This window comes from Lacerta agilis, chromosome 5 (genome assembly GCF_009819535.1).
Source record: "Lacerta agilis isolate rLacAgi1 chromosome 5, rLacAgi1.pri, whole genome shotgun sequence".
NCBI classification, from domain to species: domain Eukaryota; kingdom Metazoa; phylum Chordata; class Lepidosauria; order Squamata; family Lacertidae; genus Lacerta; species Lacerta agilis.
Window position 1 is genome coordinate 23,152,915 of NC_046316.1, and position 27,398 is coordinate 23,180,312.

The 27,398-nt window shown below is 45.1% G+C and overlaps 1 protein-coding gene across 43 annotated transcripts in view; it reads right to left on the reverse strand.

Moving 5' to 3' along the window:
• ANK3 (ankyrin 3) overlaps nucleotides 1-27,398 on the reverse strand; it is a 218,221-nt gene that overhangs the window by 151,955 nt on the left and 38,868 nt on the right. Inside the window, exon 1 of one of the 43 annotated variants that reach the window (XM_033148854.1) lies at nucleotides 5,654-6,026. The exons of 41 other annotated variants lie outside the window; for them this stretch is intronic. In XM_033148854.1, the coding sequence (XP_033004745.1) occupies nucleotides 5,654-5,689 (36 nt within the window). In that variant the 5' untranslated portion in view covers nucleotides 5,690-6,026. Of the gene's footprint in view, nucleotides 1-2,392; nucleotides 2,723-5,653; nucleotides 6,027-27,398 lie in introns of those variants that run through there. One more of the 43 variants, XM_033148855.1, reaches the window with a different exon arrangement.

A 27,398-nucleotide genomic window follows, 5' to 3' on the forward strand; every position in this document is an offset into this window, starting at 1 on the left:
GTTGTTGCCAGTCACACAGGTCTGACCTCAACAAATTCTAGAAGGCAGGTTTCTTCCCTGGAAATAATTATTTACTACTACAGCCCAGTCTTAAAAAGCACTGGTCTGTTTCTATGTTAAGCAATGCTCATAGTTTTGATCCATTTCCCTGCCAGTTCCAACATTTGCCAGGATGCAATACTGAGGTTCACAGTCCCTGTCTTTATTCCATCAAGTGAGGACATAAGACACACTCACTAACATTTCACAGATAGAAAAAGGGTCTTGCTTGTAAAGAAGATCACTGCCTGATCATGACCCCATTACACACTGGAGTGGGGAGGGGTATTATTCTTCCTTTATTCGTATTCTGTTATTCCACAGTACCAAAAGCTGAGATAGGATGTGTTCTTTCGGTAAAAAATATACTGGGGTGAGAGGAGGGACGTGACACAAATGGGACTGGCCAAAAAAGAAAAGAAAAAAAGATTGCAATGTGGAATGTTTCTGCCCCCCCCCCTAGGATATTGTTTCATTGCCTCTTCCACTCATTCTTCCGCACACGCACACACTGCAACAATCAGAATTCTGCAGGCACTGAGCGTGCTCAGTTCTCATTGTGGTGTTTCGGGAGTCTCCACCTTTTAATTCCACCCCTCCTGATTTTTTGTACTTCCGCAAACCTTGGGGTTCCACCATGGTTGCTGATACCTCACCTCTAGTTCATGGATGATGCTGTTTGGGCTGTATAAAAGGGTCCACACTTGGAGAATCAAGTTAGGGCTCCTCCAGATGACCAATTTATTGAGCATTCATCTTATTTGTGCAAACAAAGCTCACACAGTGTTTAGGTGCTGCCTTGCCTTTACTGAACATTTGTTCTGATTTGTTTACGGGGCAGTTATATTCATCCTGATTTGCTTGCAGGGTATTTACATGTATCCACTTACTGTAATCATTTGTTCACCCCACACTTTTCAGTGCATTTCCCCACCAATTTCTAAACCACAAAAGTCTGGGATTTTTGTTTAAGTTTAATGTTGCGCTAGGGCAACAGAGCACTTCAATTCGCTTTAACTGAGCAAACATGAAGCTCCAGCATGCACTTGAATAATAATAATAATAATAATAATAATAATAATAATAATAATAATAATAATAATAATAATAATATACCACCCTTCATCTGTAGATCTCAGGACAGTTCTCAACATAAAATGACAATATAAGAAACACAAATACATAATAAAAAGAAGAACAAAACCAAACCAATAACACCCCCCCTCACACACACACATTTAAAAGGGCACCGTACGTCAATCAGCCAAAGGCCTGGTGGAAGAGGAACATTTCCCCTCCCACAAAATGCTGACAGTCTGGAGGGGCCCTTAATTGTGCTTATATTCCATCTTTCCTCTGAAGGATCCAAGGGAATGTATGTGGGAGCTGTTTCAGTTTATCCTGACAACTATCTTCATGAGGAAAGTCAAACTGAATGATGGTGACATGCCCAAGGTCACTGAGACGGCTTCACGGGTGTTTGAAGCAAATCTTTCCTGTTTCAAATCCGATGCACTTATCAAGTCCAAAATTCCACAGCTCAGTGGTAAAGCACAAGACTTGGGTGCACACACTCCTAGTGCAATCAACTCCTAGTGTCTTCAAAGGGTATCAGGAGGGCTGACCTGCTGGAGGCCTTGGAGACCTGCTGCCAGTCAGAGCAGGTATTACCAGGCTGGATTAAACAACGATCTGACTTAGTGTAAAGCAGAGTCCCACATTCTATGTAACTAACCACTACTCCCACACTGACTCTCAAGATGCATAAACCTTCCCCGGAGGACGGATGTGCCTAAAAATTGAACCCAGGACACGTCACAATCAAGGTAAAAGTCATGCCGCCAACTCTGCAAGCTTATTTCTAACTGTTGTAAAACTTTCCCAATGTATAAAGTGCTTTGCAGTTTTTAGATGGGAGAAATCTCTTTTTTATCCCAGTAAATTTTGACTGGGGTCAAAGTATTCCCCCCCCCCAAAAAAAAAATGATCAAGCAATACAGTATACCATGTTCTTCACATTTTAAAACACCACCACCTAAATAAAAACAATTAATTCCAAACTCAATTATTTAAGAAATAGTCTCTCTCCTATAACTGAGCTGCCCCAAACCTACCCATATAGTAAGCCATTTCCTAACAAATCCCCTTACAAATACACAAAGACCAGCCTGCACCACGTTAACGCTTTTGAACAATGCTGTCTCTGAATGACCCACACAGCAGTTCAGCAAAGTCTGTGGATTAGATGCTGTTTCTGTTCCACACCTTCTGAAAGTTTTAGCTTTATAACAAATCAAGAAACAGTTCATCTAATGAGCAACATCAGCATTAGAGAAGCAAGCAATTACTATACCCTTTCGGAACTGCTCCCAGCCATAGTGTAATTCACATCGCATATTTGCGTCCTCTGTTCAAGCCATCTCTACACGCACTGACAGCCCATCTAGCTCCTGCTCAGCCTCTAACAAAACACCACAATTGCATTAATGCCCATGAACAGTGTGCAGTGGGTCAACACACTTCCAAAGCCTCTGCTTTAGGACAGAACAATTTCAGCTTCAACCTAGTTCATCTGTACACATTCCACCAAGTGTAGTTTGGCTGCACAAACAATCTACAACACAGGCTTTAAAAGAGAGATATGCCGGCAACTGAGGCTTTCTGAGTATGCAACATGATCTATCCCATGAAAGCTGGCACAAAAGCTTTTCTTTTGGGGTCAAAATATGCACACCAACCTTTTTCACATTTATTGTGCATGGCTCAGTGTTCTGCACAGCTATTGAGAAACCTGGGCTAATGCCTTAAGAAAAGTATACTTTTATGAAGTATACTGTGTTAATGCATTAAGAAAAGTATACTTTTATATTTTCAAGTATACTTTTAAGAAGTATGCTTGAAAACCAACAGCCTAAACTTAAATATGGCTAACATAAGCAATGCTGAAAAAGCACCACTCTGTATTTTACCCCGTTCAAAGTTCAAAGTATGTTCTTTGCTTCAGCCTTTAAAACAAATTCCCTCTGCCTTCTTGACGGTGCATGGATTCAAGAAATTATTCCTCTCCTTGCTGGATCAGCCGAGCATTCCGTTTCCAACAAAAGTCTGCCAAGTGCCTCTGCAAGTTCACCAGAAGGGCATAAAGGTTAAGGTCACCTCCTGCTGCTTATTCTCAGCATCCAACAACAAGAACCATACTGTCTCTTAAGAATGGAGATGCCACTTGGCTCTCCTGGCTAATAGCCAGCATCAACAGACCTAAACTGCATGGGTCCGTGTACTCTTTTTAAAAGCTACATAAGCTAGTGAATGCAACGATTTCGCCACACTGCGTCCAAGCAACGGGGACCCAATGAACAATATATTCAGGAACGCAGCTGGCACCAACCACAACTGGCTAGAAAAGACTTGGGACGTTGCAACTGTAGCTCTGAACTTCAGCTAAGCCTGATTGTTGCAAACTGGGTTTCGATCATGGACAACGGTCCTCCTTCCAGTGTTCTGGCTTGCCTTCCGGGAGCCCTGCACCAATACAGTGGTACCTCAGGTTACATACGTTTCAGGTTACATACTCCGCTAACCCAGAAATAACGCTTCAGATTAAGAACTTTGCTTCAGGATAAGAACAGAAATTGTGCTCTGGTGGCGCAGTAGCAGTGGGAGGTCCCATTAGCTAAAGTGGTGCTTCAGGTTAAGAACAGTTTCAGGTTAAAAAACAGACCTCCAGAACGAATTAAGTTCTTAACCCAAGGTACCACTGTAGTTACATATGTTCCAACTGCCACTAGGAACAGTTCCAGTTTCTGGCTCTACCTGGTGTCTCATGACCCCTATTTTGCCTTCTGAGACAACACTGGGGACACAGCTCAAAGGGTTGTATTAGAAAGTGCATGTGAGAAAGATGTACCCTCTGCCTTGGGTCTTCCTGAAAGTTAAAAATCTGGATGGGGGGGGGGAGATGTGGATGTACATCTGTGGATGTTCATGGAAGGGCACACACGTCTCCACACTGCTTCCCTTCTGTGCCCCCCCAAAAAACTCCTTTCCAGCTGGTGTTTGTTGCTGAGTGGCTTTGGATTAAAGCTGTTCTATTAAAAGTACAACCTGACCTATTGTAGGGTTGAACGCTTGGTTACACATTCTTAGGAAACAGTTACAGCCCTCACCTCAGCATACCCTGCTGCAGCTTGCGAAGCCCGGCTATTGCGCCCAGGAAACAAGCACAATCAATATCTAGCAGGCAGAGAAAAACCTCAGCATGGGAACTAGCAGGCATTACTAATGAGTACACATCTTTATTTTCTTTGGTCAGGTGATGGAGGGTATGTTGCTATAATACAACCTGAAACACAGTAGCCTGAAGTTAAAGGATCAGGAAAGGGGAGGAAACAGTTTGTGAAAACTCCGCCCCCAGGGAGGTGCCCACATCTCTTTGTGCAACTGATGCAGGGAACTCTGCATTGACTTTCACAAGCTCTGCTGCCCCTTGTGTTATTGTCGCCAGCTGTTTTGCACCGTAAATTAATCTGTTGGTAATCCAGCAACTAAAGCTGCTTTTGAAAATATGCTTACAAAAATTATTTCAGATACAATAAGATCACATATCATGGTTTATCTGAGTTGATACTGTCCCCCCACCCCAGTTTAAATGCAGTGTGTGTATCTGTGTATTGATGTGTATGTGTATATTATATACATACAGAGATACGTAACACACACAAAAACAACATACCCACACAAACATATGTATGCATGAGTATCCATCCAAGTTCACTGGCATTTAAACAAGGCTGTGCAAGACAATATGGTTGTATCATTCCTTCCGAATTATTTTCATCACCACAATTCATCATGTAAATACTGCTGACCTTCAGGAGGAATTTATTCTCCTTTTACCAGCAATACCTGAGGAATAACAACCTTCACTAGAGCGATTGATTTTTGCAACTATTGCTGTTCTACAGGAAAATACATTATATCCCTCCACAATCCCCCCTCCAATTAATTGCTCAAATACTGCATAATGTGGTTTACAGGATTGTGACCTAATCTTGCAAACTAATGTTCTGACAAGAAATCCTGTCCACCTAAGCACCACCTCTGAGGTCATAGGATAAACTGCACTGCATGTTTGCAGGATTTTTGATTTGATTTGGTATCTGCAGCATCAGCACTTTCAGCTCCCTTTCCAATGACATGTTTCAATTCAGCCAGGTATGGCTGTTTGATATATTAAGACCTTGCTAGAAATTACCTGGTAAAACACCACAAAATGAAAAAGCGTTATGAAATAATATTCATCCAAGCTATTCTAGGCCTCTTGACACAAAACAGCCCATTTTTTAATTCTTCCAGAATCCCTTTATGCTGCATCCTGAACACACCATTTCAATCACAGTGGAAAATGATCTTGCATCATTCAGATTACAGATAAAACACAGTCAACAAAATTAAGCCACTAGAGCCATGTGAACATTTATCTGCAAATAGATAAGTGCCCTGAATGTTAAAAGTTCTACTACTGCTAACTAAAACAAAGCAAAACACACATTACTAGCTTACGAGTACATATAAATCAAAAGTCACTCTTGTTACAGCATCCGCAAAGGCTTACTTGGTCCAGGAAGCATTCTCCCTCTTCCACTGCCATTTTCTGTGGCCAAATATGAAATATGATGACTCAATTAGTTAACACTTTGGACACTGCATCACAGCTAAAAATAGCCACCAAGCAGGAAGTGCCGATTTTTTTTTTTACAAAGCAACTAAGCTTGGTCACTTGTTAGACTTCCTTAACTATTTTTAAACTGCAGAAAGACAAGCAAGAGGACTGGAAGGCTAGCAAAGGAGAGTTATCCTGGGATTCCTGACTGCTGTGCCACAGTTGTAATCTCCAGCCATTCCCTGAATGTGTAACCGTGATATGTAGAATACCAAAAATAGCCACCAAATCAGCTGGTTAGAAGAACACTGTTGGTAGGTTGGAATCCTTCCTGAAACAAGCATTTGTGATTCTGCTTATCAGCTGCTTCCTTCTGAAAGGGAGACTGGTTTGGCCTGTTTTTCAGGGGCAACAAAATCAGGGATTTTCCACTCACCCTTTTCGAGCACCAGAGAAGGCTGCTCTTTTTCTTATGTGCATGCTTAACCAACCAACCAACCAACCAACCAACCAACCAGCTGCTTATTTATTTATTCTTATTTAACATATTTTGCATGCTACTTAATTGTAAATAAAACCTCTAAGCAATTTACAAACAAACACACACAAAGATAATAAAGGTCAAGGTTAAGCAAGTTCATATATATGTTCATCTCTTATTATATGTGTGTATGTGTGTTAAATTGCAGATTAAAATGCATGTCAACTTTACATTCTGGGTAACCTTGCTTCAACAACAACAAAAAATTAACAGGTGCCAAAAAGAGAACAGCAAATGTGTGTTCCAGCCTAAAGTCAATGAGCAGGGAGTTCCAGAGTAGGAGCTGACAAACTAAAGGATTCAATGTCTATCAAAACCAAAGTGTGCACAAAATGCCAACAAGCCTAAAGCAGCCAGTCACATTTCTGCTTTGGAGAGCCATGTAAAGAAAATCCATAGCTGTTACCAACTGCTGGGTTAAGACCTAAGTTTCTCCTTTGGGGAAAGGACCATACCTGCACACCCAGTATGCAGATGGCCCCAGCCTCAATCCTCAGCATCTTCAGGTAGAACTGGGAATGTGCCCCACCTGAAACCCTGGACAGCTGCTCCCAGTCAGTGTAGATAACAGTGGTCTAACTCAGTAGAAAGCAGTGCCCTATGTCCCCAAATTTAATGGACCAGGGCCTCTTGGGGGAATTCTTCAGGTGCCTTTTGCCTTCCTCTGTCACTGTATAAGAGATGTAATTAGAAATTATAGTAGGAGGCAGCTGCTAGCAGGGAAGCCCTCTTCCTCTGTCATGGCCAAGGCATTTAAAAACAGCTTCGTCCTCCCTGCCAGTTGCTCCAAAGTTTACTCATGGTCTCTGGCAGCTGTTGAGGTGGCATTATGATAATAATTCCCAGGAGCGTTTTCATTCTAGCAGGGGGAGAAACTGCACAGAAAAGCCTGTACTACTACTTTTCCATCCTTATTTACTATTGTACTTCTTCTTCCTTATTTACTATACCTGACTCGTTCCACCCACTGTTATGTTGAACCTTGCATTAATTGGGACAATTTATTATTTCTTTGGGTCGGGATGGAATGAAATTTGACAACGTACATATATAGATTAGAGCACAGAGGGAATCAGACAATAATAGGAGGGTGGGGAAAAGAAATGTTCTCTTTTATTATGCTGCTGGTGGTTTCCAGAGATGCCATTTGAAGTGGGCATAGAGAGTGGGGAGAAGCCACCTTTCCTTCATTTTTAAGGAGCATCTGTACTTTTAGGAGTCTACTGTAAGTGATGAAATGGGGCGGTGCACTGGTCACGGCAATATGCATTCAGGGCACGAATGCTCTTACTTCGTTTTGTTTTTTAATGATACTTTTCACCTCCGTTGAAGACATTCACATGGTTATTATGACTGATTTAAGATGGCCATGGCAAACGTTCAAAGAATACACTGGTCAAGGGGTTATGGACCCACTTTTCAGGTTGTAGGCTTCATGCCAGTGGTGGAAAGGGCCAGAAAAACATGCAGGCAGAGCAATGGATGCAAACCTTTACCTATGTGCAGTAGGCTAATTCCCCATATAGAACCTCCTTCATCCCTAAGCTGTGTCCATGGTTTCAGAAGGTCTCTATGATACAGTTGACTCATCATTTCTGTTGCTGCTTTAAAGCAGAGTTGCAGAGACACAACATGAACAGCGGCTGCTCAGTATGTTTTGAAAACAAGGCAGTCAACAGCAGCTGGAAACAATGCGATGCATTTTCGGAAAATAGATATTATGAAGTCAAAGTCATGTCAAGTTGTCCTTAAGCGGCACTGTTAACTGTAAGTGGTCTTGTGTTATATCACCATATTGATACAGGGAAAATGGTATCCAATTTGATGTGACAGCCTTTTGGAATTTCGGTAAAATGCATTGATTGAAACTTCTTTTATATCAAAACCTACAATTTCAATCCAAAATACAGACCCAGTGAAATCTTGGTACTTTGAGAATTTCTGAGAAGCTGTGAGGCTTGACAGTTCTTCTTCCTGACAAACCTGGGGGAAGTTTCACCTGCTGCTATCACAAAAGGCCCACCATGTCTATGCATTATTTTTTAATGATATCAAGGTTTCCTTCAGTGCATATTGGGGACGGGGGGCGGTGGTGGCCTCAATGTTCCGATAGTGAAATTCTACCTCAAAATTGGGCTCCCTTGAATTGCTCTCCCAGTAGGAAGGAAAATGGAGACCAACTAATTTGGAAGTACTCATAAACCAACTCACAAATAGTGGTTAGACATGATAGAGAAGTGGCTGCCACATGTGAGTTCTTTAAAAAATAAAATATACAGGTGAAACTCGAAAAATTAGAATATCGTGGAAAGGTTCATTTCTTTCAGTAATTCAACTTAAAAGGTGAAACTAATATATGAGATAGAGTCATGACATGCAAAGCGAGATATGTCAAGCCTTTATTTGTTATAATTGTGATGATTATGGCGTACAGCTGATGAGAACCCCAAATTAACAATTTCAACTTTGGGGTTTCCATCAGCTGTATGCCATAATCATCACAATTATAACAAACAAAGGCTTGACATATCTCGCTTTGCATGTCATGATTCTATCTCATATATTAAACTCCAGTAGCTAATGAAAACAATTGCTTACATAAATGGACTTTTCCACGATATTCTAATTTTTCGAGTTTCACCTGTATGTATGGAGGCTTGCATTGGGCCTATCAGCAATCCTAGATGTGATCATGTGGTTTTGCAATTCCATTGCTTTTGTGCTGTCACCAACTCTCCCTCAATCCTTGATTATGACTTTGCCTCCAAGTTGTATTCTTGGATTCTTTTGATCTCTACAGAAGCAGAGCTATAAGGTCATGAGATAATTAGAAACCTCACAATCAGCTCTACATCTCAAATGATGCTCAATTTTGTCATAACAACGGGGAATCATTACTCAAATGGCAACCATTACTCAAACAGTCTAGCTCATTTGTGCCTGTGACTGCATTTCTTCAAACCCTTGAGGAGGGAATTAAAGAGTGCTCCAAGGCTTATGAACTAGGTAATCAGGAAAGCTGCATACATTATCCATTACAGAAGGGAAATAAACACTGAGAAGACTTACTTGAGAGGCTTGCAGCAACTTGGGCAGAAAGCGTTAATATTGGATTTACCCGAATATAAAATCAAGGGTACCTCGGGGGATTTATTGCTTGCTGTCACGGCAACCTTGCCTTTGGTGTTGCGGTGAGATAACAGCCGGCTCGTTTCTCGCTTTTGAAAGCATTTTATTGTCCTTACTAATTACAGAGCTATAATTCACGTCTGCACTCCATTAAAACAAACATCCTAACTGCTATCTTCCGTTACGCGCCTTTTCCAGCACAATAACCCCTTGGTGCTCCGGAAGTGACGCGTGAATCTCTTCTTCCCGCTTTTGCTCCCCTCCCCCTGTTTATTACTGACATCAGCACTCCCCCTTTCTTCTGGCGATACCTCTAAGAGATTGCTGTCATCATCGTCGGACGTATCTGTTGAGATTAATGGGCCCGGTTCTCGATACCTCGCCCCCTCCCCCTGCCTGTCTGTTTTGCTGCTTTCCCTCACTGATCCTCCTCCCACGCTCCTCTCCCGATCCAGGCTTGTCTCCGTGACATCCACTCCCTCCTCCAAGCCCCCTTCCTCCCCGGAGTCGCTGGACTCAAGCGGATGGTGTATGATCGTGCTAACATTCTCCACTTCCCCGTTCCCATGCTGCCACTGTTCCGTGCGCGGTGGAGTGACAAACCCCAGGAAGTCTGTGTCCTCATTTTCATCCGACTCAAACACCGTCTTCCACTGTTCCGTCGTAAAGGGTGCGAATGACACTACCTCGTCCACCTCCTCCTCTGACCAGTCTGGATGGGGTTCCTCTGCCTCCTCCCCTCCTCTGGACCCTTGGTCCCCCATGCCCTCCTCCTGATGTCCCTGCCAACATTCATACCCCGGTGGGGCTGGCTTTTGTGGGTATAACGCATGGAATTCGGCCTTGAGGTATTCCTCCTGAATATTATCATGGCGCATCCATGTGTTGTTCTCGGGGTCCTCCCCTTCCCAGGCTACCAAGTATTCCACCTGCCCCTCCCTCCACCGGGAATCGAGGATCTCAGTGGCCTCATTGCCTGCCCCCACTTCCTCCACTGAAGGCCCTGTTGTCACCCCCCCTTCCCCTTGATAAGGGTGCCCTTCCCTGTATGGTGTTAACAGCGCTCTGTGAAACACGGGGTGAATTCTCATGTCCTCAGGCAACCTCAGCTTGAAGGCTACGGGATTGACCTGGCCCACTACTTCGAAGGGTCCCAAACGTCTGTGCTCTAACTTCCTGCACCTGCTTCTGGTGGGCAGCCCCCTGGAGGACAACCACACCCTGTCCCCCACCCTGATGGCCTCCCCCTCCCTCCGATGCTGATCCGAAGCCCTCTTATAGGCTTCTTTGGCCCTGTCCAGCGTGCTCTTGAGTTGCTCGTGCAGTTGGAGCATCTCCTCCGCAAAATCTTCTGCCGCTGGCACACTCGGGCCCCGGTCCTCTCCCCTCGGGAACGACTTCGGATGTCCTCCATAGTTCGCAAGAAAGGGTGTCATCCCTGTGGAAACATTAACTGAGTTATTATAGGCAAATTCCGCTAAAGCTAGGAACTTTGGCCAGTCCGTCTGTCGTCGGCTAACGTAGCAACGTAGGTACTGCTGCAGTATAGCATTGGCCCTCTCTGCCTGTCCATTCGTTTGCGGGTGCCTGGCCGTCGACAAGTTGAGTTCCACACCCAAGAGCTCCATGAGCTTGCGCCAGAACCGCGACGTAAATTGGCGGCCTCTGTCGCTCACGACCCTCGATGGTACTCCATGCAGCTTGAAAACGTTGTCTACAAACAACCTGGCTGTCTCCTCTGCCGACACTGCCCTGGGACAAGCCACAAAATGGCACATCTTGGTGAGCATGTCCACTACGATTAGCACTGCCGTCTTGCCCTTCGACGCCGGCAGATCTGTCAGGAAGTCAATGGACACCATCTCCCATGGCCTCCCCGGGGTGGGCATGGGATGCAACAGTCCGGCAGGGGGTCTATTGTCACTTTTGACCCGTTGACACAAATCACAAGCTTGCACATAGCCTTTAACGTCCTCCTGCACCCCTGGCCACCAGAAATCCCTGGTGACCAACTGCAAGGTCTTTTGCTGTCCCGGGTGCCCTGCCGAAGGGCTATCGTGCAGTTGCTTGAGAACCTTAGCCCTCAAGTGATCCCCCGGAACATATAATGCTCCCTTGTAGAACAACAGTTCATCCTTGGCTACGAAGCCGTCTTCCACCCCTGTACCTTGTTGCAGGTCTTTGAATTTCTGCTGCGCAAACGCATCTTCCCTAGTTAGACGTCGTATGAGAGACTCTTGATCCCTGGCTCCAGCGCACTGCCATCGGCTGGGTGGCATCACATGTCTCTCCTCCGGCACTCCCTCGTCCTCTAGGTACTGCGGCTTGCGAGACAAGGCGTCCGCCCTCGCATTCTTGTCCCCCGGGACATAATGGATCCTGAAATCAAAGTCGGCAAAAAATTCCACCCATCTGAGCTGTCTCTGGTTGAGCACTCTGGCTGTTCTCCAGTACTCCAGATTCTTGTGATCCGTGTAGATCTGGATCTGATGGCGGGCTCCGATAAGGAAATGCCTCCATTTTTTGAGCGCCGCTACAATGGCCAACAGCTCCTTATCCCAGATGGTGTAGTTGCGTTCCGATTTGCTGAGTTTTCTTGAGAAAAACGCACAAGGTCTCCAGTCGCCTGCTGCATCCTGTTGCAGCAGTACCGCTCCTACCGCCCTGTCCGACGCATCAGTTTCCATGCGTATGGGCTGCTCCGCGTCGAGGTGCAGCAGCTGTTCCTCTGAGGCGAATACCTTGCGTAACTGCTCAAACGCCTCCTGCGCCTCTGGAGTCCACTGAAACTTCTTCTTAGTACTCAACGTGTCGGTTATTGAGCTAGTGAGCTGCGCAAAATTCCTGATGAACTTGCGGTAGAAATTGCTGAACCCAATGAAGCGTTGTACATCTTTTCTGGTCTTGGGTGTTTTCCAATCCAACACTGCCTTTACCTTCTCCCCGTCCATTGCCAGACCTTTGTCCGACACCCTGTACCCCAGAAAGTCCACTTGCCGCACATGAAATTGGCATTTCTCCAGCTTCGCATACAGTTGATGCTGTTTCAACTTCTGCAACACCTGTCTCACATGCTGCTCATGCTGCTTCTCATTTTCCGAATAAACCAAGATATCGTCCAAGAAACATACACAGCTCCGGTACAACAAGGGACCCAGCACATGGTGCATAAAGGCTTGAAAGGTGTGTGAGCCCGCCTGGAGGCCAAAAGGCATCACTGTGTATTCGTAGGTGCCAAACGGGGTAAACATAGCTGTTTTCCACTCATCTCCTTCTCTGATCCTTATGAGGTTGTAAGCTCCTCGTAAGTCCAACTTCGTGAAAATCTTCCCCTTACGCACTGCCGCCAACAAGTCGTCGATCCTGGGCATCGGAAAGGCGGTCGGTTTCGTTCGCGAGTTTAAGATCCTGTAGTCGCAAATAAGGCGTTTTTGTGCCGTATTTTTCTTGTCCACGAAAAAAATCGGACTTCCTCCCACCGCTTTGGATTCTCGAATGAATCCCCTTTCCAAGTTCAGTGTGAGGAATTCCTTCAGCTCCTGCAACTCCTGCTCCGACATAGAATACAACTTTCCTGCAGGCAACTTTGCCCCCGGCAGCAACTCAATTTGACAATCATACGGCCTATGGGGGGGCAGTCTGTTGGCTTCCTTTTCACTGAACACTTCCTTGAAATCTTCATACTGTGGTGGAATTCCCCTGGAGTCTTCCAACCGTACCGTGGCGATCCTCCCCTCCGTCTCCGACGTTTCCACCTCCATCAGGCAATTCTCCGTGCAATGCGAAGATCCGAAGGTGAGCGACCTCTGGTGCCAGGCAACGACCGGATCGTGAAGATCTAACCAGCTCATGCCCAATATGATTGGCGCTCCGGACAGGTGTGTGACATTGAAAGCAATCACTTCCTGATGCCTCGAGACGCTCATCCTCATGGGCGGTGTCTGATGTCTCACTTGGCCCCCCAGCAGCTCTCTCCCATCAATTGTGGTCACCACCAGGGGAAAATCCAAAGGCAGTAAATGGATCTGGTGGGCCTTGGCGAAGCTTTCGGACATGAAAGAGGCTGAGCTGCCCGAATCTAGTAGAGCTTCTACCTCTAGGGGGTACCCGTTTGGCAATTCCAGCCGTACCATCAGCACAATTCCCGGCCTGGGCTCCCTTGGAGTCACTGCACTCTGCCGTTGTGGGGGGTTTACTTGCGTGCCGCCTGGTCGGTCTGCTCCTCTCTTTTTTCCAACCAGGCGTTTGGCGTCTCCCTGCTCCTGTGCTTCCCCACTCGCCTCCTGCCCCGCAGCCGCTGCCATCCCTTGCCACACTCGCTTCTGCGAACAATTATGGGCTAGGTGTCCCGTCCTGTCACACACAAAGCATTTGCGCGTCTCCTTCTCCCCCTTGCTTAGCAGCTCCCTGCGAGGTTTCTCTTTGAGGCTTTCTCTTGTGTCCAAACGACCGATTTCCATTGGCTCTTCGGGGGGCAGATGCTGCCTGTTTCCCTGAACCGGCTGAACACCCTGGGAAGGCCTCCTGTAAGCATGGAATGTCTTACTGCCCGGTACATTTCGCCCTTCCCATTCCCTTAGTTCCTGCCGAACCCCCACTTGCAGAGCCAGTTTGATATAAGCATCCGTATCCTTGGGTTTCGGTCCCCTGCTTATTTCATCCAAAATTTCCGGGTTCAGCCCCTGCTGAAAGAGCGCTTCAGTTTGTGGGGCTAAAATCTCCCATCCCAGTTTATGGCAGAGAAGGGTAAATTTAGCCACATAATCTCTCACTGTCCCTTTCCCTTGTCTGAGACTCATGAGTTCCTGCTTTGTTATCTCTTGATCAATGTCACTTGTGTAATGAGCCGCCATGGCATCCAAGAAATCCTGGAGATTCCCAAGCGCTGGGTTGTTACTTGCCAAAAGTGGGCGTACCCATTCTCTCGCTGACCCCGTCATGTGTGAAATAATAAAGGCTACCTTCTCAGCATCAGTCTCAAAGTCTCTCCCTCTCACCCTCAGGGCATAATCAACCTCAGTCCTGAACCCCAAATATCCCCTGGGGTCCCCATCAAACTTACTCACTGATGCCAGCTGTTGCCTCTGAGTCACCACTGCTGTGGCTCCTCCTCCACCGGTCTTGCGAGCCTCATCAAGCCTAATTTGAAGATCTCGTAAATCTTCCTCCAGTTTGGCAACTCGAAGCTCAGAACGCTTATTTATCTCTTCCAAATCATCAGCTCTGGCTTCTCCTTCCTGCCGAACTTTCAAAATTGCTTCCTTGGCTTGAATCTCCCAGCTGGCCCTCGCAGCTTTCAGCTTCTCTTCGACCCCTTCCATGTCTCCTTTCCAACAGTCCCACAGCAACGCAGTGGAGTTAGGATGTGTTGTCACGGCAACCTTGCCTTTGGTGTTGCGGTGAGATAACAGCCGGCTCGTTTCTCGCTTTTGAAAGCATTTTATTGTCCTTACTAATTACAGAGCTATAATTCACGTCTGCACTCCATTAAAACAAACATCCTAACTGCTATCTTCCGTTACGCGCCTTTTCCAGCACAATAACCCCTTGGTGCTCCGGAAGTGACGCGTGAATCTCTTCTTCCCGCTTTTGCTCCCCTCCCCCTGTTTATTACTGACACTTGCTAATTTTCTATACCATCTTTTACCAACAATCTGTGTATCATATTTCAAAAGGCATGAGATGATACCAGTGCAGTTTACAGTAAAACACAGTCCAAGTCAAAGCCTTAAAATGAGCAACTGAACAGCCTCTGTTTAGCAACTCATTATGAAATAGGGGAGTTCTCAATGGATGTGGAGCTCACACACCTGACATCTGGAAGAGGGCCAAGTTGCAGCATAACTCATGCATGAATTCTTAGCTGCCTCTCATTAGGATGCCCAGAGCCGCCATACGGCCAGGTGAACAGAGGAACATCTTCCCCCCAGTGCACGGCTGCTTCCATGCTAGCCAAGTTTTTCTGGTATTGGCACCATTTGCTTGCTCATTCATGCCTGAGAATCCAGACAAGCTTCCTCCTGAACCACTTCAATCCCACGTTTCCCCTCAAGGGCTAGTTTGTAGCGATTTTTAGAGCTGAGTAAGAAGCAGCAATGCAAGCTTTCAGCATTGATTTCACACCTAGTTTTAGTGGTACAGTTAGGTAGTTCAAGACTCTTAATCTCATGTTCTTATGGGTGGGGATGGATCTGTATGGTAATTATATATATATATAGCTTATTTCAATATGTAGTATGTGAACCCTGATGCATTTGGGGCCATGGACTTCTGCCCCAACTGCCTGGTTTGGAAATGCATTTGGTGATGGTGAGTAACCCTGCTCTCTCAACAGTGGAGGGCTTCTGCTCCCATCCATGATTTGCCTGCTCACCCATCTATCATAACCCTCAATTCAACACACCCAACCACCTAATTTCTGCTATAAAGCAAAAGTAAGTTGTGGGAATTTGGGCTCCAAAGCACTCCTATCAGGGTCACAGATGTTTTCTTTCATTGTCTGGGAGTCGGGTGAATCAATCACCACTTTCTGCTACTACTCCCCTTTCCACACGCATTACTTCCTCAATGCTTTCAATCCTTTCCTCTCAATGCATATGGCTATTTCCTGTGCACTCCTGTGCCATAGATAGATAGATAGATATCATGCAAACCAGATACTGCACAGCAATCTGAAAAGTGTGAGCTGACAGCTTAAAACTAACTGACTGTGTGCTTTTGCACACTTCCTGGGCAGGGAAAACCAAAAACCAAAAACCAAACAAAAACAAAACAAAAAAACCTAAACCCACCCCAAGGTACAAATGCAGCTCTCTTATTCAGCATAACAGAATAACGTGAGAACAAAGACAAAAGAGAACACCTACTGGTATGAATGAGAAAAACCAAAAGTGCCCTTCATATGCATATTTAAATATATGTGGGGGAATGGGCAACTCCAGTCTATTCTGAATGGCAAAAAGTGGATTAACTGTTGAATAATGGTTATACGTGGAGAAGCCCAAAATTCGTTCAGATCAGCAGGCAACCTAGAATGCAGGAGATACCAAAATAATAAGAAACAACAAACCTATGTGGCACCTATCAAACTTATTAGGGCATAAGTTGCTGTGGGGATCAGAGTCCACTTTGTTAGCTGCATGAAATGCCATTCTGAATTGATAGGCACATATTGGTATATACAGAAACATGGCTGGTGGGAGGGAGGATAGAGAGAAGAGAGGTCAGAAGGAAACAAATTTTCAGCTTACTGAAGGCCTCTACTCTTTGAAGATGTCAGGAGATATTGTGGTAAGAAAACTGCAAGCTGAGAACATCTCTTACATAACCAGGATCACTGGCTGAGAATCACAGGATCAGCATCTTGGAAAAGTGATCCTATACCATAATTCCTGAAAAAGCTACAAAAGCCAATTAGAAGGGTGAAGCCAAATGATTTAGACAGTCTATTGTCAGATAAATACTGTATTTCCTGTAGGGTTAAAGAGATGAGGGAGGAAAGGAAGAGAGCATGTTCTTGCTCATGTTGAGAGAGGGGGGGGGGAGTAAGGATATAATCCCTCTGAGTACCTGAGACTTTTAGCCAGAAGATACAGAATTACCAGTAACAATAATTACCGTCTACCGGTACCTCAAAGTATCCCCACAGAAGCAACAGTACACAAAAAACCCTAAATTTATCCTGCCTCCACAGGAATATCTGTGGACATTCTGGAGGCTCCACAATAAAGGCCACCACCTGTATGCCTGTCTGATGCAGTTCCAGGAAGCAGCTGGATATTATGAAAACTGTAATGTCACATAATGCTAACTTCCAGTGAGAAAAATTAAAATCATTGCTAGTACTCAAGCATTATCATTTTTCATTGCAGCACTACATCTCTGACTGAGAACCCCGGAGCTCTGAAAATCACCCAGCTATGGTGAACCCTGTCTGCCACAGAAATCTTCAGCCACTTTGTGTGTCCCCTATGCTTACTATTTTCGTTAAGGTCTCATGGACAACTTGGAGAAGCCTAAGAGCATACCCTCCAACATTGCTCTGATGAAAATAGGGGCGCGGGTGGCGCTGTGGTCTAAACCACTGAACCTAGGGCTTGCCGATCGGAAGGTCGGCAGTTCGAATCCACATGATGGGGTGAGCTCCCGTTGTTCGGTCCCAGCTCTTGCCCACCTAGCAGTTCGAAAGCATGTCAAGTGCAAGTAGATAAATAGGTACCACTCCAGCGGGAAGGGAGACAGCATTTCCGTGCGTTGCTCTGGTTCGCCAGAAGCGGCTTAGTCATGCTGGCCACATGACCCGGAAGCTGTCTGCGGACAAACGCCAGCTCCCTCAGCCAGTAAAACGAGATGAGCATTGCTACCCCAGAGTTGTCTGTGACTGGACTTAACTGTCAGGGGTCCCTTTACCTTTTTATTCCATAATAATAATAATACCACAAGCATCTGACTGGCTTGCCTATACAGGTTGCCTTCAGATGTCTTCTAAAGGTTGTATAGTTACTTATCTCCTTGGCTCAGGGGTCGCATGACTCCTTACCAGCCAACATTTCTCCGATGAAAATTGGGACGTCCTAAGGAAAAGTGGGACATTCCAGGACCATATCAGAAACCAGGGGCTACATCTGTAAACCTGGGACAGTCCCTGGAAAATAGAGAAACTTGGAGGATCTATTAGAGGTTTGCGAATCACAGGTGGGGGCATCCCAGGATTTCAACACAGCTTCCAAAGGATTGCAATCTAGCTCCAGAATATCCTGGGGTCCTAAAGAAACCCTTTATTTAATATATTTATATACCCTTATTTAAGGCTACCTTCCTCCAAGCAAACCAAGCAACCACCATGTGGCTCTTTAACTCCAGTTGAGTGGGTGGAGCAACTGAGGCTCTGCCAGAGCAGCAGCTAGCGGTTCATAAGAGGAGCGTGGGAACCAGTTGCCAATAGGAGATCCTGCCAGAGGGCTGCAGGGGGAAGCCCTGCCCCAACAGTCCTTCTCAGTTCCACCCCCACCTCTATAACCAAAGCATTCCCCCGCCCCCTCCAGAAAGCCTGCTGGATGAACAGAACAATAGGTGTGCTATAGGGAAAGGCCAAAAGCGATCTGGGGGCCACCTAGTGGTTTCTTGAACCAGCATGAAAGCAGGCGGCGATCCTTCCACACATCAATGGCTAGTGTTTCTGACATCCTGCCAGGAGCAGAGGACAGCTGGGTGACTTGCATTCCAGCCAAGGCCCACATTTTGCCAGCAGCACAGCCTCCTCCTTCTCGGCCCCTACTGCAATGGCTGATGGCTCAGTGCAAACAAAGGCACACCCTAAAGAGCTATTACTCGCTGCAGCGTTCCCTTCTGTGTACCACACGAGCTTCTGCAGCATCACCCACACATCTGGGGAAGCAAACCTCCCTCAAGCTAAATGAGCAACTAAGAAAGGGAGAGAGAAATTAGTGGAAGGAACAGAGCTCATTGCACCCCCTTCCTCCCCACCTTCTCAGGGCTGAGTGGGAGCAAAGAGAGGGAGAAAAAGATAGAGAGCTACTGCCAGAGGCAGGGAGCAAGGTCGCAACTTTTGCTTGCATTCCTGCAGCAGGCTGTGACAAATTATGCTGCAGGATGCCCAGCCTTCTATGAAGTAGCTCCAAGTTTCAGAGAGCACAAAAGGCAGGGATTTCAGAGTGCGGGGGTGGGGGTGGGGCATTTGTACAAGCTTAAATAAAGTAAAAGTAAAGTGATCTTGGGCTGCTTGCCAGGGGAAAAGCTCATAGGCCACCAAGTGATCTTACTCGTGTGATTTCATGTCCTCCCCACAACAGCTGAAATTTATGATTCATCATTAGGAGAAGAAGAAGAAGAAGAAGAGTTTGGATTTGATATCCCGCTTTATCACTACCCGAAGGAGTCTCAAAGCGGCTCACATTCTCCTTTCCCTTCCTCCCCCACAACTAACACTCTGTGAGGTGAGTGGGGCTGAGAGACTTCAAAGAAGTGTCACTAGCCCAAGGTCGCCCAGCAGCTGCAAGTGGAGGAGTGGAGACGCGAACCCGGTTCCCCAGATTACAAGTCCACTGCTCTAAGGTGCTAATGGAAAGATTTTTTTTTAATTTTTAATTTTGTTTTAAATAATGATTTTCATTTAACAGGCCCAGTCCATCATGAAAACGACGGCCCATTTTTGTTCTGTATTATTATACACTTTATCTTATCCCGTAAGTTCATTATGCAGTTTGCCCTGTTGAATATGTACTGCTGAATATGTATTATATTAATGCAATATTAAAATGTAATCTTCAAAATAAATAAATTCAGAATTGGAAAGTAAAAAGAAAAATGATGAGGTACGCCTCCAGGTTTTGCAAAGATACAATGCAACAAAAGGTGTGAGCAAGCCCTGGGACCATCCACTTTCTGGTACCTGCCTCAATAAGCTTTTAAAATGTTAGCAACAAGAAGCTAAATGAAAGGCAGGTGCATAAATGCCTCTGGGAGGGATGTATTATATTATGCATGAGGAATCAGCCACTTCGTCACATTTTAGTTTTCACCTGCTCTTGTGGTGTGCAGCTGTGCCGTGTTGGCAACGTCTGTGTGAGCACTGGGAGGATCTGGAGTTTTAATGCTTCTCATCTAGTTCTTGATGTGTGCCAGTTGCTATTATTCATCAGATTTTCCCCCTTTTCATTTTGGCCAACTTTCGTGGTCTTGGAGCTGTATTGTGCCAAAAGGCATGCAAAGAGTATGCATTTTACCCATGGCGTCTACAGCCACGCTGCAACATCCTCACCTGCCATATATTGAATAATAATAATAATAATAATAATAATTACGGTCGGAGTCATATATTGAAGACTGGCCCCTACATAGAAGCCGAGCACTTCCACAATCTTTTCCATTGCCTTGTAACTCCTTGTCCATTCTCGGCTGAGATTCCTAGAAGACCTGCTCCGTGCCTCGGAGGCCTTTTCTCACCTGGCCTGGGAGGGATTGGACTGACTCCGGCTACAAAAGCAGAGGCTGCTGAACAGAATCTTGGAGTGGTATTGTTTATGCAATTTGCAGGTGGGGAGGGGGGGTTGTTGCAAAAGGGTGTGTGTGTGGAAAAAAAGAAGTGAGAAGAAGGGATGGAAATGGGGATGAAGATGAAAGTGGGGGTATAAAAGGGGCTGCAAAACAGGAGGGGGTGGTGGCTTCATAACTGGGCAGATGAAGAAAAGGATGCTTAGCGGTTGAAATGTGTGAGAGGGGGAATATGCAGGAGGTTACCCACAGGGTTGTCTGTGTGCAGGGGGCTTGCACAAAAGGAGGAGGAAGGGAAACAGGGGCATGGGAGCAAATGTGAAAACAAGGATGCGAAGCGGAGCTGCAGAATAGAAGTGAAGTGGATTCAAAAATAGGTTTGGGAAGGTGAAAATTGGGATTAGTGATGGTAAGGGGTGTATGTTAAAGTGGGGAGGGGGGTTGGTGAGTGGAGTGAGCAGCACTGTACAAACCCACTAGTGGATGTCCAAGCACAGATAAAACATGAAGATTACAACAAGCCATTTATGCTGAACAACAGCCGAACAGCTACAATATTAGATGCTGCTAACCTGAGATTCTACTGAAATTCTGATTCTTGTGATAAGCTCTTTAAGTCATCGTCTATTTATAATTACTAACAAAATACCCACTGTTATGTTATTCGGTGTATGATCAGGGAAGGATGGTAAACTGCAAAGACCCCTAGCAGGGCCAATCCAAGCCACCCCCCGCCCCCTGCCTAAATGGAAGGGCAAGATGGTACAGGGACTCCCCTCTCATTCCATGTCTAGAGGTTTATGAGACTGGTAGTTGAACTGACTTCAGGACTGGTGGTGGGTTTGTAATCTGCACTTGGGAGCAGCAGACTAGTTTAGGTGGTGTTGAACTGGAACACAGAACTATGTCATCCAACAGCTTTCTGCTACTTCCCCTTCTGCCACCACCCCCAGAATCTGCTGCCTGAGGCAGTGGCTTCACTTTGCCCAGTGTTAGGGTTGGCCATGAGTCCTAGTGAGCTACAGTGATAACCAAAAGCCTATTTATTTACAACATCCAAACATTAAAAGCGTGTTAGCAGATGAGATTTTGATTAATCATGATTACCTTCTCTCCCCCTCTCCCTCCCCATCACCCCCATTTGCATTTTGAACCAGTAGTCCTTGCCAACACCACCCCCAAAAGTCGAAAAGGAGAGGGCGCTTTTCAGTCTTTCAGGCTCATGGTACCAGTTGGATTGTGCCCAGAGTAAAGGAGGTTTTTGAAAAGAAAGAAAAGTCTAGAAATAAAGCATTTAAAAATAAAGTGGACTTAAAAAACACACACCATTGTTTGGGTGCTCTGATCAATCTAGCTACATAACATTGCAGAAGAACATTAACTAATAACCATATAAATGTGCTGTTGTTTTGCATTTTTTTTGTTAACAATGATATTGTGGGGGGAATCTGCTTCTTTTGTGATTGTGTTTTATTTAGCCCATCATGTGGCTCTATGCTTCAAAAAAGCATCAGCAGCAATTGTATATATAAAAAAGTCACTGAACTGCGAAAGAATGGATAAAGCACAGAAAAAGGACGAGTCTACTAGGATAATGGGTGTGAGGAAGCCTAAGTCCTTTCATTTATTAGAATATATTGGTCACCCAACGCTAAATAACATGAAGTCCTGGTTCATAACTATTGTGAAATGATTAAAAACAAGTTGTGATTCAGCCTTCTTCTGACGCAGGGCCTTTTCAGGTAACACAAATACAGGGTTGTTGTTGTTGTTGTTGTTGTTGTTGTTGTTGTTTTTAATGAAGCTGTCCTATACAGATCAGACCACTGGTCCTTCTAGTTAAGTTTTCTCCTAGTAGTTGTGCCGCCTGGAGCTGAATGGAGTTATAGTCTGAAACATCTGGAGTCACCAGGTTGGGGAAGATGGTCTAGTCCAGTGGCATATGCTCTAAAAGGAAGTAGCCCTTTGATGTAAGAATTAGAGACCCAGGGTGTAGTTTTTTTTATTACAAAAAGTTTCAATATTAATTGCATTTAACCTTTGGCTAGAATGCATCCATGAATGATTCCTGCGTGCCTGCATTTTGTGACTCCTATGCCTCCCACCTACGATGCACTCCATCTCTCCTATCTGACCCTGAAAATGGCACAAATGGCAGGATGTTTTCTTACGTCTGTTGTGAGTTAGCTCCGGCATCTCCTCGAGAGGTTCCAGGGACGGATACGGGAAAGGAATGTCAACGGCCCACAACCGTCCGGTGAGTTGGAACACCCCAAGGAAGTTGATACCAATGTGGGGTCATGTCTCTTTATATCCCTTGACCTACTGTAGCCTTTACTGATGTATGTAGAAGAATGTTTGATGTTTTATGACTCTTCGTTTGCTGTTACTATATAAGCTTCATTCTGATCTGTCTCTGGGCAGTCTTTTCTAACTGGAGCTGCTGAGCAACTGGTTGGCAAGGATGTCCTTGGTGCAACAGTTAATAATCCAGGTCCCCAACTGGATCTGCTGGTGCTTGCTGCAATTCTATTGGATCCATGTTTTATTTGAAAAGTGTTTCCTCACCTGGGTAACAGGTGAGAACAGGTGGTGTAGAAGCCAAATTCTTGCACCTTCTAAAGTCTCTTCCACTAATGTCACCTTTTAACTGGAGGTGCTGGTGTTAAACCTAGGATCTTAACACATGCATACCCTGAAACTGAACTATCGCCATCACATCATTTGAAGCTTCTACATCCTCCACACACAATGAGAAAACCAGTGCCAGTTGCATGTTTTTATATGTGGTGAGTGGAAGTGCTTAGATAAGATGCTCTCAGTGGGCCCCCCTTCACCTTGCCATTGTTCTGGTTCTTTTGCCTCTTTCTGTGTGTGTCCAGCTGGTACCACCTCTCTTGGAAAGAGATAGGACAAAGCACGAAGCATTTATTGCTCCCCTGAAGAGGGCAAGTTAACAGGAAGCAGTGGTCGGGAGGCCCTGGAGATTGGCAGTGGGCCCCCTGTTGGACTGTGGGTCTTGGCAACCTCTGAAGCCAGTCCAGTCCTGGAGGAAACCCCTATAGATTAATCCAGTGTTTTTCAACCACTGTTCCGCGGCACACTAGTGTGCCGCGAGATGTTGTCTGGTGTGCCGTGGGAAAAATTGAAAAATTCAAGAGAATTACTTTATATATAGTCAATATAGGCACAGAGTTAAAATTTTTAACATTTTCTAATGGTGGTGTGCCTCGTGATTTTTTTCATGAAACAAGTGTGCCTTTGCCCAAAAAAGGTTGAAAAACACTGGATTAATCTGCTGCACCAGTGCTAGCCCAGCCTCCTTCAACCAGCACAACAACCTGAAAGGCATATGCTTCAAATCTTCTTCTTCTTTGGCAATCACTCGTAGCCGAGTAAGATTGTCTTCCATAAACACAGTTTTATCAATGAGTCTGTAAGTGACTGTGGAGGCCAATTATGGATCCACACATCCTTCCACAGTGGGGACATTGGTTTCCGGGTGGGAGTTGATCATGGCATGGATTTGCCAAGCGTGCCTTCCTCTTAGCACGTTTCTCCCTTGCGTCCTGAGTTGGAGCGTCTTCAAAGCCCATGACACCTTTGGTAAAGTTGTTCTCCAATTGGAGTGCTCACAGACAAGTGTTTCCCAATTGTTGGTGTTTATACTACATTTTTAAAAATTTGCCTTGAGACAGTCTTTAAACCTCTTTTGTTGACCACCAATGCTTCAAATACTCCTATTTGTAAAAGCTGCATTGTCCTTAGTAAATCTGTTCCTAATTTTGACCTCTGATTTCATATGCTTCCTAGAAGTTATGTCTTCAAAAGGAGAGTAGATGCATCTTGCATGCATAGGAGCAGTGATGCATTTAGGTCACTTTAAACACAACACTTAATGGTCATACCCCACCCCCAACCTTTAGATGTATTACTGTACTTACTTCAAAAAGCAGTAAGCCAGCTCTGCTGCATTTGGGGGCCCTATTGCTCATTCTGCTGAATGGAACCCTGGACATCTACCCATAAGTCCCACCCTGATGGCAGTGCTGTGCATGAACACTATGGAGTGCATCTTTAATCAAAAGGTCAGTCACCACCTTGGCTTTTAAATCAACAGGCTGTTGCATGTGAATGAACGGAGCATATAGACACATAGTTTAAAGCATTCAACAGCACTGGGGTTAGGGCTCAGGAAGTGATGGTTGGCATGAGGATTGTAAGCATGGCCTGAAATGTTGGTGGGTATGGGACAGATACCCCATTAGCATGGGGAGAGCCTGCTGGGCAAACTTCAGAACATACCAGGTCTATCTAGCTCTGTGCAATAGCTGAACAATAGCTCTCCATCTTTTCAAATAGGGTCTTTCCCAGTCCTACCTGGAGATGTCAAGGATTGAACCCAGTACCTCTGTGTGGAAAGCATTGGCTCTATGGCCGCTCCTCTAAATTCAGGAGCACAGCATGCAAAAATCTTGGGGGTCAAAATATGCACTGTTAGATTTTCAGTCTAATGCTCTCTCAACTAGGCTACTTTAGCTTTGTTATTTTGCTGCTGAAATGGATAATGTATTTTTCAACTGAGACATGCAAATTCATCACCATAACAACAGCAGCACACACGGAGAGAGTGAAACCAACGGGGAAGACATCCAGTGTGCTTCATATTTATATACAGTGGTATTTATCTCTCTTGTATGTTTCCATTCAGATTGCTAGGCACCTAAACCATTGTCAACTGAGTCTAGATCTCAATGCACTATCAACTTTGTGGAATTCAGAGATCTCATTCTGAAGGATCTGATTATGTCACTGCTATATAGTTAATTCTATCTCTGGCATGGACCTGTCATTCTGGAACTATGTCTCTAACATTCTGCAAAGCCATTTGTGACAGAAACGTATTGAAGGAAATTCAGCAAACCTATCCAGGTTACAGCCCGAAACATTCTGTTCTTGTACCTCATAGGATCATCCCAATAACTTTTAAAGTGCAGTCTTCTATCAGCAAGCTGTCAATTGGCTGAATTAGGCAGACAAAACTCTGCAAAGAACCAGAGGGCCTTGAACTGGGGACTCTGGAAGCAGAACCCACTATACCAAGCAAGACATGGTGGCAAACAGACATGACCGACTACATCAGAAGTAACAGGATTCACGCTTATCAGTTCCACATGGTTTAGCAGAACCCCAAGATCTATCAACCAGAGCCAAATACACACAGTAAGATTTAAAGACTGGGGTGACATTCTGAGTCTAGGAATTTGTTTTGGGAACCAGAAATGAACTGAAGTCCATTCCGGGTTACTCTGGGAGATATCTTTGCTTCAGCAGGTATGGGGGAAAGATGCCTGCTTTTTGTGTTGCTGACTGGTTCAATAACTTGGATTTTAAAAACCACATCCTTTGTCGTAAATCACCCAGAAACATACCAGCAGACTCTAGTTTACCTTCCACCAACCCCTGGACTGTGTGACTGCAAAATATTAAAACCATAAGTAAGCTGAATAACAATATCCTTTTCAACTGTCATCATTTCGAAGACTCGAGTAACAAGAGCTGACAGGTTTGAGGGGTGTCACGGCGGAAGAGAAACACTTAGGAATAAGTGGTATCTCAAGAAAAGTTGCAATATGGTTCCCAAGCTTGCCATCTCTTCCAAACAAGATTTCCACACTTGCACTAGCAGTGACCCCAATACAGATGTAAATTATGTTCAACAATACGCCTGCCCAGCTCTTTGAGATGGTTATGGATTTTCAAGACCAATTCCTTTTTTACCGCCTCAACAGTGCCAGATGCAGTGTTTGACTTTAAAATGCTTAATCCAAGCCCATGCAGGGGCTTAACTGCTTCTTTATTATCACCAGCAGCAGTCTAGGAAGATAGGCAACATTTGGTTTCGAAATCTTAAAAACAATTGTACTTCTCAAGAAGACACGTAACCAAGTAGTTTAGGCGGCTGAAAGCATGCCATAACATCCTTATGAAGTAAAAGTGCTTCGTTGTAGAAAAGAAGCAGTAAGACCCTGCAAGAAAATAGCAAAATAAAGGAATGTTTAAATAAATACCTTTCTGCACTTTGTGGAGATGATGGAGCTATCACACGTAGTTCAAATGTCTCCTCCATCCAGGCCATTTCATAAAGTCCAAGCTGACCCTGCTGACCACATGGCTTCCACATCACCACCCCAAGTTGGAGTACTCCAGCAAAGCCCCTTAAACAGCCTTCAGGTGCAGCAAGCAGAAAGGAGACCTTCTAGTTCCACCCCTTTTAAAACCAAAACCATCCTTCTGGTAACAGGATCTGCCTCTAGGGCCCAAGGCTAGTTAAAACTTTGCACGGAAGCCGAATAGCCGCAACTTCCATAGATAACAAACCTAAGTCACATTTAAATTCAGAATCCTAGGTGTGAAAAGTAGGCCAGACACACAGAACACCCACATTTACTCTGTTTGTGGCAGTCAAGATCCAGACACACATCCATTAGTAATTCACTTCTGGCTCACAAATGGCCGTACTCATGTCAAGCCAAACAGGATAATCAAAGGAATGGACGTCTGCATCGCAATGGGCATGAAAATGTGCCCTCTATATATCACAACATGCGTTGCAATTAAGACACATGTCTACATGGACTACATGTATATTTCCCAAATCGTCAAGGTCATCTGTGTTCAGGAGCTGCTTCCATCTGCATATGTCCCTTGCTTAATGAGGGTGGTTGCCTTTATTTCTTTGTTATGTGTTATTATTCCATGGTGACAGTACTGGTATACATGCTCTCCCATAATTTGGTCCCTATCGCTTCTTTCAAGTACGCCACACAATGAACTACGTATAGCAGAAGAACTTGCTACCTTGCCCTCTACCCCAGGCATAGGCAAACTCTAGCCCTCCAGATGTTTGGGACTACAATTCCCATCAACCCTAGCTAGCAGGGCCAGTGGTCAGGGATGATGGGAATTGTAGTCCCAAACATCTGGAGGGCCGGAGTTTGCCTATGCCTGCTC